We start from the raw sequence: 15436 nt of genomic DNA, 5'->3' as shown, positions 1-15436 counted from the left end.
ATGTGCAAAGGGAAACTATTCTAACTTGGAGTTGTGGTATCTGACTTCTATGTGGTCAGGTATATAGCCCTACATGCAGTTTCAACTGAGTATCAAACTTTAAACGCCCAGAGGGCCATTCAACTGTCTACTTGTTTATATACCCTTTAAAATAATCTCCAGTTAGTAAGTCTGTAACCTGGATATCTAAGAAAAGCGACCTGAAGAGAAGCACACTCATGGAGGTGAGAGCTGACCTAAACACTGGCTTGTCTGTGGATGACTTCCTACAATTTATTCTACGTATGGCCATGATTCTCTTATTTCATACTTATCCTAAAGATCCATGCATTAACTGTCTCTAAAATAAAGTGACTGCAGAAAATGGGGCAAAACAACTGACAGGCACCCATGCCTTCTGCTGCCACTCAGCCTTGCCCAGAGGCCCCACTGAGCAGGTTCCTGGGACTTTCACCATCACTGCTAACAGGACATCACAGCACTTCTGCTTTTTTGTTTCATCTTTCTGTCCAAACAGAAGCCAAAGCCTGGGAGAGTTTCTGGATTAAAACTGAAAAGGCTAAAAACTTCTAGTCTCATAAAGAAAAGGAAGAAGGAAAAAAAGAAAGTTGATCAACAAAATTCTGTTAAATCTCAGCTTAAGCAAAATCACGGCAATTGATAAAGAAGTCTGACAGATTTTAGTCTACTTTAGACGTGAAATGATTTAAAGCGGTCATATACTTTGCCTAATGTTCTTCAAGCTGAATTAAGTAAGTTTTTTAAATGACATTTTAGTTTCTGGTTTTGTTTTTCAATTTTCAGGACGGTTTTTGTTTTGGCATTTTAGAACAAAACTGTGGTATAAAAAGAAATCTTAGAATAATTCATAGAAACAATCATGTTGGAGGCAACCCTGTCTCAGTCTTAAGCGATTTTTGCAGGCAGTTTCCATTCTATTTCCATCACTGCAAAGTCCTCCCAGGCCAAACCAACCGAAAGGAAACACCATCCAAATGGTAAGGGCACGAGGACCACAGACAGGGCCATTTCAGACAGAACACAGATGAACAGCGATGCGCACATGACAGTAACAGACCTCCTCAATACACTCGCAGTTAGCAGAGGTCACTTCCTGCTGCTACTTACAAACATGCTTTATTCACTTTAGTGAGACTTATAGTAAGAAGGGTTGCTTGTTGGTTCCCGGCTGCCCAGCTAGCTTAGACCCAAAATAATCACACAGAAACTATATTATTTAAAACACTGTTTGGCCCATTAGCTCTAGCTTTTTATTGGCTAACTCTTAGATCTTAATTTAACCCTGTAACATGATCAGGGCCTGCTTGTTGGGGTTTCTGTCCTGCCCGGTATCCCATAGCCAGCAAGCCCCAAAGAAAATCACACAGAGATCTCCATAAGTTATAAAACTGATTGGCCCGTTAGCTCAGGCGATCATAACTCTAAATTTTCTTTAGGTCCCCATAAGATTATCAGCATCCCCAACCAGCTGGAAGTAGCCTGGAATACTACGCCCACATTCCCAAAAAATGAACTATGGAGAATTGTGCAAAAGAATTGTTTATATTCTGTCAATCATATTTTAAAGAAACACTGATTGGCCAGGCAGGAAGTATAGGCGGGAAAACCAGACAGGAAGCAGAAATGATGCAAAGAGAACAGGAGTATTCTGGGAAGCAGGATATGACCTGCCAGCTGAAAAAGGTACCGAGCCATATGGCAAAAATAGATCAGAATAATGGGTTAATATAAGCTACAAGAGCTAATAAGTAGCCTGGCCTAATGGGCCAATCAGCTTTATAACTTACAGGGATCTCTGTGTGATTTTCTTTGGAGCTAAACAGCTGTGGGAATCTGGCAGGACAGAAACCCCCAACAAACGAGCTGGACCTCATGTTTCACAACCCATCTCCATTAATTTGTACATTGCCACGTGGCTGTGGCTTACCGGATAGTTTTGGCATGTCTGACTCTGGTGACTCCATGGCTTCTGACTTTGCCTTCTTCCTCCCAGCATTTAGTTTAGTTTTCTCTGCCTACCTAAGTTCTGCCTTGCTATAGATCCAAAGCAGTTTCTTTATTCATTAACCAATAAAAGCAACACATAGACAGAAGGACCTCCTACACCAGAGACTTGTTTATTTCATGTAACTACATGGAAAATCTTTTATTCCAGGTTTACAGTAGGCCAAACTGCTTCTGATTTCTTTCAATTATCTATGCTCCACACTCCTGCTACCTGTGAGCTCTCACAACTCTGGCCTATCTTGCCCAGTCCCTAACTGCATTACTCTAAAGGCCAGCTGTGTAACTCTCTTTTAAATATAAAATAAAAAAGAAAGGATTTGGGGGTGGATAATGTCAAGTCTTGCCAAGACAAGAATCTTAATCTTTCTTTGGTGATCATGGTCTGTTCATTTGAGGGTTAGTACGTTCACAAATGGAATATGGAAAAGAAGGCATGCCTTACCTGTAGGACCTATGTGTGGAGGGACTGTTGGAAGAATAACCAAATTCCATGGTATAATGAGATCGCTCTGTAGCAGGTGATGGTGGTGGGTTCAAAATCTAAAAGGGAAACAATTAAAATATTAAGCTAACAATAACTTTACGTAGATATAGATGTAAAAAATCTTTATCTTCTATCTTTTCATCTTTCTGTCTTTTCTATCTTCTATCTTTTCATTTTTCCATTATACTATCAGCATATTATTCTTTTTAAAACAACTACCTAAATAGCACTTCAAGACTGTGGGTCCCCTTTCCTAGGCCACAAGTTCTTTATCCCAAACAAATGGTAAGAAAAACAAAAACCAACAAAACCTGTCACCCCTATCACTGGCTTGTTTGGCACTGACAGACTCTAATTCTTTTAAACACAACTTTTCCATGTCTGTAGAAAAATTATTAAGTTATAATGTGCTTTCTCTTAAATTTTATTTTTATACATGTAGATACAAGAGCATATATGCATGCATGCAAATTGAAGGCCAAAGGGAACCATAAATGTCCTTCTCAGGAACGCTGTCCACCTCCTTTAAGGCAGGCTCTCATTAACCTGGCGGGCACTAACCCGTCTAGGTGGGCTGGCCAGTGCACTCCAGGGATCCTCCTGTCCCCACCTCTGCAATTCTGGAATTATGAGCCAGGCCCAGCTTTTTATCTTAGTGCTGGGGATGTTGGGGATGCAAGACAAGCATTTTACAGACTGAACTACCTCCCCACCTACATGTTTCTTTTAGTGGGTTACAAATGAAAAGTCCAAAGTCTGTTTGGTACCTTAGTGATTTAATTTTTATTTGCATAGTGAAATTGTTATAATGTTTTCAACTATGCTTATTAGTACAGAGTAAACTTAAAAGATTTAAGCACAGGGCAGTGGTGGTATAAATTCTCACTGACTCCTATGTACTTAAACCCTACATTAACAACTATTTTCACACTACCATCACTGAGTACCCATATTTAAATGAATTAATTTAACATGCTATATATTTTAACAGTAAAAAACAAACAAAGCAAAAGCAGACTACTTACTGCAGGGAAGTAAGTGCCTTTGGTGCTGGAAGAACTACTTGACGATGCTCCTGTGACGTGTGCTCGATCATAGGGAGGCCCACTGCTCCCCCCCATGATACTGAGGGAACTGATCATTGATTTTCCTCGAGACATTCCTGAAGGAGATGAAAATGAAAGCTGAGTAACATCTACAAAGATCTATGAAATAACTAATCAACATGGAAGTTACAAGCAGCCCAACTAAAATGATTTATGCCCTCTTTTCCTAATAATATCTGTAAAGAGCTTATGAGAAGAGAAACGAATGTTGAAGTGAAAGCCCCATTCAGAGCTGGCTTCGAATAAGGCCAAGCCGCTCCCACCCAGGCCTGTCAGAGGAAATAGGGCCCAGCAGAGTGAGAGTTTGTCCCAGAAGACTTAAGGAAAGGACTGAGGATAAAGACTGTGGACCAGGGTAGATTAAACCAACAGATGAGCTCCAGAGAAAGCAAAGCCTTCTAAAGACAGGAACTGATGCACAAAGACACTCCAGACTACTAATGCTAAGAGAAGGTTCTACTTGTCCAAGTAAGTTTCCATTTCCACTTACTGGAAATAGGGACGGCAACAGGGGAGTATCACCATTCACCAGCTGAAATATTGCAGCTGTTTACTTGAGAGTCACAACCACAGTAAATTCCTATTTTCAGAGGTCAGACATCTCCTCCATATTCATTAAAAGGCAAGATTCTTTTCATCAAAGGTACCACAAAACACTGGGAAAAGATTTACTGCTCAACAGACTCAGTGTTTTAACCAACCTCACACCACTGTCACCATATTAGATCAGGAGAAGGTGGAGGGAGTATATTCCTTCCTTGTCAACCAGCTATTTCCAAAATCCTTGTTTGTGGAAAGCAAACTGATCTGTCTTTGGACTCCTTTACTCTTAGAGTCAATAGCCTCAGGTCCCCAGTGGTGAAATTAAATTGTAGGTGTTCACCAAAGCACTGGCTGACTTGCTTTCAATATAGTGTAGCCCCACAACGCAGTCAGAGGCCTGAAGCTGGCAAAGTTATACCTAAGTCTTTCTGTATAGAGAGACAGTGTAGAAATTAAAAAAAAAAAAGTTCACTCTCACAAGTTCTTAAACCCAAAGTAATCTAGTTTTTAATCCTAGGCACGTCCTTTTTCCACAATGGAAATTCAGTAATTTTTTTTAGATCTTAAACTGGACAAAAACAAATTCTCACAAACTAGCCTTCACTTACCTGGAAGAGATCCCGACAGAGAGCTTGGGTGAGGAACGTAACCAAGGGGCACAGAAGCTGGGCCATGAACCACATAGTCATTAGTCATAGTCTCCCCATCTCCCTTCATACGAGGACACAGCATCCTTTGGCAGATAAAGTATATGGTTCCAGATACAAATATGGTGACAATTACTCCAATAACTGAACCGACTGTGTTGGTGGCCTGTGGTGCTGGCTCTTCAGTTGGATCTAAAATGGAAAATACTAGTTATCTAATGGAAAAACAACTATACATTCAAAATAGTAATAAAAGAATGCAAAAATAAAAATGTTGATAAATCAAACTATATATAGTTTACATAAATATATATCACACCACATAAAAATATGAATTAAATGGCATCATTAATTTAAATAAATTTAAAGAAGCTGCTGTTAAATGACAGCAACAGACCAAGAAGTATCACTGAAGAGACAGGCCTCGAGAAGTCACCAAAATGTTCTCTGTGGAATAGTGGAGAAGCCAAAGGCAGCTGGAACTAGTGCCACTTAGGTCTAGAGGAGCCGTCTGTGAACTGCAGACGAGTTAAGCACTTAGATCCAACCTCCACTGTCCTCAGAGCCCTGGCTGCCTGAGAGCATACACACAGGTCTCTAACTTGACTACAAGAGGACTCAGCAAGGCCAGAGAACTGGAGAAGGATCCTGCCCAGCACACCTACCTTCCTGGATTCCTGGCTACTTGAGTCTTTAAGAAGCAGAAGACATGAAAAGAAAGAGCAAGAAGTGCCCACTTTATTATTAAGAAGGGAGAATTCTTCCATTCTGACTAGTTCACCCATAGATAATTTCATAATGAAGACCCTTTAAAACACTTTCTGCTTTCTGTTAAATCTCCCATCCATGTAGCTAAACTCATCAATGACAGCACTAAGTTGCCTGTTGTGGCCATCAGCCCCAAACTCAGCATGTAGGATCTAAAGCGCATGCTCTCTTCAGTCCTTGCCAGCTACCATCACTTCTGTTTTCTCTTCTATGCCTTGATATTCCTCCCCAGTGCCAAACTTCAGGAAAGAATAACCCTTTCTTGACATTCCTACCCCACACTGCTGGTCTCCGGGACACACTGCCAATGGCAGGCTTCCTCCCTCACCACTGCAGGGAAATGGCCCACAAAGGCTAAGAGCTCTCCGATTTGCCATATTCAAGAGACTCTTCATCTCACAGACCTCTCTGCATGGTCAACAGATTGGGCTTGCGCTTTCTTTTAAACAGTTTCTGCTCACTATGGAAGATACCACTTTCCTAGTTTTACTATTGGTTTATTTTTTGGATACGGGGTATCACCTAGTCCAGGTTGGCTTCAATCCCGCTATATAGCTGAAGTCTTGACCCTCCCCTGACTCCCTAGCGCTGGGATCATGAGTGTTATGGCCATGCTCCGCCCTACTTACTAGCTCTGTTTATTCCTGCTGTTATTTGTGCATGCCTCCCTGATTTATTACTACTTACTTACTTCCTCCTCTACTCTCAGGAGATTTCATCCATTATCATAGCTTTAATTACCATCAATAATCTAAAGAGTGCCAAATATCTTCCTGAGCCATAGACCTACTCAACCAATTTCCTAACAGTATTAATGGGACAGCCCATCATTACCTTTTAATGTAAGATATCCCAAACTGAGCTCACCATCATCACCACCTCTCCCAGATCCAGAGGTAAAACAGATAATAACTGGGGTAGACCAATTAAGAACAATAAAAACTGGCATGGCCTTGGCAAGCTGTAAAGTGTATGCCTGTGAAAGCCATTTAAGTTTAAAACAGAGACAGCAACCAGCACTGCATTAACCAAGCATTTCTCCTACACCGCAAATGTTATGGTACTTCAGTGTTTAGTTCCTGCTGCAAATCCTGGTTAATGACCCCAGTTACACTGTGAGGTACCTGTGGGTCAACTCAAAATTGCCAACTGTATCTAAGTGGTTGCCAACCCTTCTGTCTCTGCAATAATGGGAACCCAGCCTTCCTTTCCCAGCCTTTCTGCTTCTCCTGATCTAGATCATCTTCAGTCAGAACCACAAAAGCCTCCTGAGCATTTTCAATTACAGACTGCAACTATTAGAAGATGGGAGAAACAATTTAGTGGGTTATAACCAGCATTTAAAATAAAGGAAACAGAAAAATCAAGATGTAGTGTACTTCATGTGCATAAAAGCCATCGCAGGACACCTGTTTCTCTACATATGCATCTCACCTTTATACTTCTTTTGATGTGGTCCAAAAAACTTTGAAAACAAACAGCCTAATAGATGTCCCTGCCCACAATCCTATTACCTCTAACACGTTTTATAGCTTTGGCTTTCATGTTCCCACCCTAGCCTGTTCTTAGAAATATCAGTGATTCTGAACTGTGAGTGGAGTATCTGGTGACACACCCAAGACACAGCTAACACAGCAATCCTATTTACTCACAGCAGTTCCAGAAAGTTGATTGGTTTTACACCTTCCTGGCTCTAAACAGAATGTAGCTTCTCTACTTATCTGCAGAAACCACACTTCCATTCATCAACATCGATCTCAAATGTCGTTTTTCTAAGAAGCTTCCTTCATGTACTCCATTTTCATTCCTAAAACGTTGGTTGCCTCCTCCTCTGTGCTAGTGCTTATGTGGTTGCTACAGCTTGGCATTCGTGGAGGGAGGGGGGGGCTAGCTCAAGGGAAGAAGAGAGGCAGGCAAGCAGTCACGGAGGCAATGAGGGAGAAAGGAAGGCAAGAAAGGAGGAAGAAGAAAGCATTTAAATTCTAGAGCCTGAGAAACTGGTAGAAACACTTCAAGAAAACAGTTAAACACAACTAATGTTCAGACTGAAGTTCGGGTTAGCAATTAATTTCCATGTATGTAAATTATCTGAGAATTTTGTGACTTTAGTTGTGGCAGAGCAATGTTTTTTGTTTTTTCCTAGTATTTTACTATCTCTCTGCATAAAGAAACTACTGCCCTTAAACAATTATTAAAAGCAAAACAGAAAATATCTCTGGCACAAATAACTAGTATAAGTGTTCTACATATGGAAATCTGGATTTTAAGTAAAATACAAAAAGGGGGGGGGTAATGTAGTGGTATTTCGTTTGTGTTTTAACAAATAAAGTTTGCCTGAAGATTGAATTGCCTGAAGATCGAGAGGCCAGGCAGTGGTGGCACACCTTTGATCTCAGGACTCAGCAGACAGATCTGCTAGTTCAAGGCCACCCTAGGCTACGAACTGATCCAGTCAAAAGCACTTGGGATCACACGCCTCTTTAATTCCAGCACTAGCGAGGTGGAGACAGGAGTGCCGTGGGTGAAGAGAGGAGCTCAGGGCCGTCTGGAGATGCGGTCTGAGGGCTCGGAGACAGAGCTGCTCTTGCAGGCTGAGCACTGATGGAGGTGAAAGGTCTCTCGTGGCTGCTGCACTGCTTCTCTCATCTTTCACCCCAATAGCTGACTCCAAGGTTTTATTATTAACAACAGTTAGAGTTTGTGCTACAAGGTATTTTTCAAATTCTCCCTTGAGAACAATTTACAAGCTCCCTTCCTACTTACAACAGTCCAGCTCATCAGATTTGTCACTGCAGTCCACGTTGTGGTCACATTTCTTGTGCTTTCCGACACACTGGCCATTGGCACAGCGAAACTGATCAATTAAACAAAGCACTAGAAAAAAAAGCAGAGTTTTATTTTTAGCACAGTGTAAAGAAAAATTCTATCAAGATTCAAATGCTTCTAAATACACTCTAAAAACATATCAGGCTTAGACACAGAATGTGTTCGGGAGCTCTCCATGTACCCTGAGTCAGTTCTTAAGAAAACCTGTTGCTATAAATGAGCAAGCCTGGGGCTGGAGAGATGGCTCCATGGTTAAAGAGCACTGGCAGCTATGGAGGCTCATAACCATCTATAATTCTAACTCCAAGATCTGACATCCTCTTCTGGCCTCCTCAAGTACTAGGGTCACAGGTACACAGACAAACATGAAGGCAAAATACCCACACATTTTTTTGTTTTTTTTTTTTTTTGATTTTTCGAGACAGGGTTTCTCCGTAGCTTTTTGGTTCCTGTCCTAGAATTAGCTCTTGTAGACTAGGCTGACCTCAAAATCACAGAGATTCGCCTGCCTCTGCCTCCCGAGTGCTGGGATTAAAGGCGTGCGCCACCACCACCAAGCTACCCACACATTTTTTTAAAATATTTATTTACTTATTCATTATGGATACAATGTTCTGTCTGTGTGTATGTCTGCAGGCCAGAAGAGGGCACCAGAACTCATTACAGATGGTTGTAAGCCACCATGTGGTTGCCGGGAATTGAACTCAGGACAGTTGGAAGAGCAGGCAATGCTCTTAACCGCTGAGCCATCTCTCCAGCCCCCTACCCACACATTTTTAAAAGAACAAAAACCCTTGACACCTCCTCTCACTCTGGCTTCTTGAGACATGGGTATAATCTCCCAAGTGCTCCCACTACTGTGCTGCCACCTGCCACGAGATTTTCACCAGAGCCCAACCAAAGCCATCACATGCCCTGGTAGCAGGCTTTCTCTGACCACCAGCCCCCAAACCATGACACAGAGACTTATTACCAACAATAGATGCTTAGTCTTAGTTTAGGCTTGCTTCTGGCTAGCAATTTTAAACTTTTACCTGTTCCCCTTCATCTATGTTTTGCCTCAGGGCCTTTTATCTTTCTTTCATTCTGTATACCCTATTCCATGTCTGGCCCCGGGAGACTCTCTCTCTCTCCCCCTCATGAGACTAGATTCCTCCTCCTACTTATTCTCTGTGCCCAACAGCCCCGCCTACCCCTCTATTGCCTAGCTATTGGTCGTTCAGTTTTATATCAGATCAATTAGGTGCCTTAGGCAGGCAAAGCAACACATCTTTACATCATTAAACAAATGCAGCACAAACAAACCTTTACATAATTAAAGTAATATCCTGCAACATAAACAAATGTAACTCAACTTTACGTAATTAAAGTAATATTCTATAACATGCCCTTGACACTGGAGAACTATGATCTAAATAGACCTCTTTTCTTTATAAAAATGCCCACTGTGGTGGTTTGAATGAGCAGTACCCCATCACAGGTTCACATATTTAAACACTTGGTCCTTAGTTGGTGGAGCTGTTTTGGGAGATTATGGGAGCTGCAGCTTTCCTGGAGGAAGTACATCACTGGGGATGGACTTTCTGAGTTTACACTCTCACCCACTTCCAGTTCGCTCCCTCTGCTTGGTTTCTTGAAGTAGACAAAGTGATCTCCCAGCTTCCCTGCCTTCATGGACTCTCCCTCTGGAAGCTTAAGCCAAAATAAACTCTTTATTCTTTAAAGATGCCCTTGGTCATAATGTTTTATCACAGCCACAAAAAGTAAAAAAAGATATTCACCACCCGGGCATTTCAATAAAGTAGCAAAATGAGCACATTAATTTGCAGGACCTTATATATATCAAATGGTTCAAATAATTAGCAACATGTATAATGTTCATGCCATAAATATAAAACCAAATCTGCTGAGAAGAAACAATTTTCAAATAACTTGATGCAAAGAAAGTATAAAGCAAGCATCAAGGAATTCTTGATACCTTCACAATTCTTCTCATCTGACTTATCCTGGCAGTTGGCATCACCATTGCATCGAAGGGCGCCATCAATACATTGCCCACTGGCACACTGGAACTGAGACTCTGAGCACACAGGACAATTGAGTTCATCACTGTGGTCTTCACATTCAGTAAAGCCATCACACCGCCAAGCCACAGGGATACAGTCAATGTCCCCAGTGAAACAAGTGAACTGCTGAGGAGAACATGTTGGAGGTTCTTCAAATGAACATGGGGAGAGAATGACAAGAACAGTGGTCACGCATAGGTACAAATATGTATAGCCAAGTGGAGCTCATTAAAAATAAACAGAGCATTTTACAATGAAGAGGATTTGTAGTCCACTCATCTAATCAGTCATTCAGAGGCAATAAGCTATAAAAACACTGACATATTTTCTTGTAATTACAGTCCGAACAGGAATGACCTCACACACCACCAGGAGTGATCATCATGACTACCAACTTCCAAGCATTTTTTTTTTTTTTTTTTAAATAGAATGTTTTTTTTTTTTTTTTTTTTTTTGGTTTTTCGAGACAGGGTTTCTCTGTGGCTTTGGAGCCTGTCCTGGAACTAGCTCTTGTAGACCAGGCTGGTCTCGAACTCACTTCCAAGCATTTTAAAGTTAGCCTAGAATGAACATTTTTTCCAAGCTCTAAGCCTGCTCACAACCCCCTGAAGATCTCTATTACTTCTTTTCACTGGGTCCACTGAGTGGAACTCTAACTACTGGTGAGAAAACGTCCAGAAAACAAGACAAGAGTCTTGTGAGCTGTCTCCTCAAAAACATCAGTTTGTTCTTGGAATGTGTTTTTGTGCCCTTCCCCGGTGTAGTGGATAGGAGTGAGTTTACTTCAGATTGTTCATTAGAACTGGCTATTGTTATTTGTTTAAATGCCTCTGTGGAAAAATGTTTCGGCCACATGTGGCTTGTCTGTCGTCTGTGGCCTTGTCCTTGTGATTGGACACTTTACCCATGCGATTCCTATTAACCCTTGGAGTACAAATTGTCTGATCTCTGAATAAAGTTGGCCACGGCATAAGACTTTTGTCTGCCTCATTTATCAGCTCCATTGCCCCAGGTCCCAGTCAGAGCAGTAAACAGGTGAGAACTGCTTGTAATAACTCTAAAGTAGCATTTGCATTTTTCACATCTGCACTGATGCTACAGAAGGAATTGTGGGTAAACTGCAGGGACCTTAGAAGACTCAAGGCAGTTGTTCCACAGTAGTAGGAGTCCCCATAAGCCACACAGCCAAGAAACCACGACTTTAATGAGCAAAAAAGGCCAGTTTCTCTTAGGAGTGCTTTTGATGGTCTTGATAGCATACCCCTGGGATCCCAGCACTGTGGAGGCACATGAAAAGGGCTCATGGTGAAATGTTAATTGTTAAAAAGTCAAATCTCAAGTTCATTATTGTTGAAAAACTGAGGTATATGTTAAGTTCACACTGCACATCTAAGCAGGATCTAACTAGGCTGGTTTTAATAGGCAAGCATCTGCTCACACGTAAACATAAATCAAAATGGAGTACCGTTTTTATCTGAAAAAAATGAGCTATAGGGAAGCTGTACTCACACTCAGGTGTTTCGCAGGAATTTAACAAAAAACTGAATGGGCTATTACCAAACAAACAAACCAAATAAAAACAATGTCTGGTTTTATAGCTAATCATAAAACAGGAACTTGGGATCAGAGATTCAAGTTCTAGAAAATCTGGATGTAACACGGAATAACTACAGTTCAGTAGCACGCACAGATTCTTCTTGTGAGGGTGAGCACTAACAAATGTGAGTTTCTGATACTGCACAATGAAAGAGGCCAAAATCATTTTCTAGGTATGAGTGGGTGCCTGCACCTAAGTATGTACAGTTTCCTGGAGTCCATGGAAGCCAGGGTATTAGCTACGCCAGACCTGTGGTTACAGATGTCAGTGCACTACTATAGGGGCTAGAAAACAAATCTGGCTTCTCTGAAAGAGCAGCAAGTACCAAACCATCTCAAGCCCCTTTAGGAACTTCTGAATGGAATTCTAACTTACAAAGGACTAAGTTCTGAAACTATAAAATGTCATATAAAATCTACAGAAAATAACTAGATGGGCACTGCTGGGCATGGTGCTGTCCATAAACAATTTTGGCAACTGGGAGACTGAAGATTTCAAGTTTACAAGTAGTCAGATGGGGTACATAAAGAGATCTTGTCTCAAACAATAATAACAACAATAAAAATCATCGTCAGGTGAAGAGCAAAGTTGGGGGTGGGGGTTGAGGCAATGTCTCATTTTGTAGTCCAAGCTTGTTCAAACTCACATTAATCCTGGCTTAGCCTCCTAAATTCAGGGATTACAGGCACAATCTACCACATGCAGCCTTCTTTTCTTTTCCTCCCCATTACCTCCCCTTCCATCTCCTTTTTGTTGTGTGTATGTACACATGTAGGTACAAGTGTATGTCCATGTTTATATAGATGATGTGGGATTCCCTCTGTATGCTATGAATATGTTTTATTACCACTGGTTGATAAAGAAGCTGCTTCAGTATATAGCAGGGCAGAATATAGTCAGGCTGGAAGAGATACAGAGAACGAGTAGGTGGAGTCAGGGAAAAGCCATGTAGCTACCGAAGGAGGTAGATACCTCAGAGCCTTACAGGTAAACCATGAGCCTCATGGTAAAAATATAAAATAATAGGAATGAGTTAATTTAAGATGTAAGAGTTAGCTAGAAATATACCTAAGCTATTGGCCAAACAGTGTTAAAATTAATATAGTTTCTGTGTGATTATTCACATCTGGGTAGCCAGGAAACACACAAGCAGCCTCCAGCTACATATACAGGTACTGGTCAGAAGAGGATGTTGAGAGTCCTGCTCTATTGCTCTCTGCATATGACAGTCTCTCACTAAGCCTGCAGCTACACTGGTAGCCAGCAAGCCTCACTGATCTCCTACCTCGCCACAACACTAGGGTCACAGGTACACACAGCCATGCTTATTATTTTTTTACTTATTTATTATATTTTACTTTTTACATGGGTGTTGGAAATCTTCATGTTTGTGCCGCAAATGCTCTTACCTACTGAGTCATCATCTCAGAGCACCCCCCACACTCCTGCTTTTCTTTTTAAGAATCAAGGTTTCATGTTTTTCTACTAAACTTCTGAGCTCAAATAAATCACAACCAACCAAGTAGCTTAAACTGGCACCACAGGTACATGCCATCACACAAACAACATATGTGTGTGTATATACGTGTGTGTGTGTGTGTGTGTGTGTGTGTGTGTGTGTATGTGTGTGCGTATATACATCTTTGGTAGTACTGGGAGTAGAACTCAAGGATTTTGCTTATACCAGATGAGCATCTATCACTGAGCTATATTCTTAGCTCAACACACATTTTAATAAAGAAATATAAATTGTTACAATCAAACCTACAAGAAACTACTGATTGTCAAGATTTGGTGTAGAACTCAACATGCACAGAAGTTTTATTAAAAATTAAATATCAACAGTTCCTCACAAGAGAGTAACTGCAGTGTTACATAATCCACTATGACTCAGCAACAAAAAAGTGCTGACACATTTGATATATTATTGGATCTCAAAAACATATTATGTAAGGAGACTCTAAAGCCCAAAAGATTACATGCCATGATTCCACTGATAATGTTCAAGAAACTAACTCTGTATGGAGCAACAGTCTGAAGAACAGGTACTTTTACTAGAGAACTGTCTGGTAAGCACACAAAGGCGCCTTCCTTTTCCTTTCCTTTCTTTCTGTCGCTCCCTCTGCCTCCTCCTTTCCCTTCTCTTCTCTGCAGTGGAGAACTGAGACAAGTTCCCACTAACAAGCCCAGTTCAGATTCTAATTCATTCTGTGGCCCAGTGCTGGATCACAGGCATGTATCACTGTGCACATTTTCTTCTGTGACTGCTCTGACCTTTCTTTCCCACTGGTTTTTGTTGCTGTTGCTGTTATTCTGAGAAGAGATCTCACATTGCCCAGGCTGATCGCCATCTCCCAAGAGTACTTTCTTAACAGCAACACTCCATATCTTGGGTCAGGTGACAACACAGCTGTATATTTTTCTAACTTGCTATTTGTTTTACGTACAAATAGAAAATGTACTTTATCAGCAAAAAATTATGTCCCTTTAAAAGACATCTATTGGAAGATGAGATCATGGTTCAGTTTATCTGTTAGCACAGTGAGAAATTTCCTCAGGATTTGTTGTTAAAGCAAGTCTAGTGTTCTGTACAGAAACAGAATTTTACCAATTTAACCATTCAATGGTATCTAGTTCAACAATATTAAATATGTCTACATTAATCTGCAAGGTTTGATTTTGTCTTAATTTATTAATTTTCTAGTAACTTTTTCCTTTTACATAATGTCTCCCTGAATTGTCCAAGTTAGCCTCAGATTCGTAAGAGCTTCTTCAAGGCAATTACAAGCACATACTCCATGCCTAGCAATGTTCCCTTTTTCCTTCCCTTTATTTCAAATTCTAGAGCTTAAGTTTTCTGTACATATTAGGTCTCTGAAGAGGAACACCCTAGCATCCTATAGCAGTCAATTCCTTCCAGAAGAGGATATTCTGATTTTCAGTCATACAAAGTAGCTCTGCCTCCTCTTGAAGTAACATCATGGAATATTATGTTTTCGTGTGTATCTAAATCTTTGGTGACAAAAATTCTGAGGTTCGGTATTATAGTCAAGTGTGCATCAGAATCACTTCCATGTTCTCAAATTGTATGCACTACCTTGAACTTCGAGTTTCTGTAATGTAAGCAGAATACATTGCCACTGCTATTGAGACTATCTTTGAAAAGTCAGAAAGATAAAATTTATTTGTAATCCTGTTTTATCACTAATTTTTATATTCTGAATATATATTTTCTTTAAATCTTGCTTTAAAGATATGCATCTCTTTAAAAACTGTCTTTAAAGAAGAAAACACTTTCTAATAGTAAACTTCAATGCTCAGAACAGAACCCAAGGCCTCACATGAACTGGCAAGTGCTGTATTGCTCAACT

At 40.7% G+C, this 15436-nt stretch overlaps 1 protein-coding gene across 1 annotated transcript in view; it reads right to left on the bottom strand.

Moving 5' to 3' along the window:
* Positions 1 to 15436, bottom strand: part of Lrp6 (LDL receptor related protein 6) — a 125139-nt gene that overhangs the window by 3718 nt on the left and 105985 nt on the right. Inside the window, exons 18-22 of the mRNA XM_075982513.1 lie at positions 10381 to 10617; positions 8340 to 8450; positions 4770 to 5000; positions 3538 to 3674; positions 2471 to 2568 (exon numbers count right to left, since the gene is read on the bottom strand). Of these exons, the coding sequence (XP_075838628.1) occupies positions 2471 to 2568; positions 3538 to 3674; positions 4770 to 5000; positions 8340 to 8450; positions 10381 to 10617 (814 nt within the window). The remainder of the gene's footprint in view (positions 1 to 2470; positions 2569 to 3537; positions 3675 to 4769; positions 5001 to 8339; positions 8451 to 10380; positions 10618 to 15436) is intronic.

The sequence above is a fragment of the Microtus pennsylvanicus genome, chromosome 8, assembly GCF_037038515.1.
Source record: "Microtus pennsylvanicus isolate mMicPen1 chromosome 8, mMicPen1.hap1, whole genome shotgun sequence".
Lineage (NCBI taxonomy): Eukaryota > Metazoa > Chordata > Mammalia > Rodentia > Cricetidae > Microtus > Microtus pennsylvanicus.
Note: the sequence above shows the minus strand (reverse complement) of the source record. Positions and strands in the feature narration are given on the sequence as shown.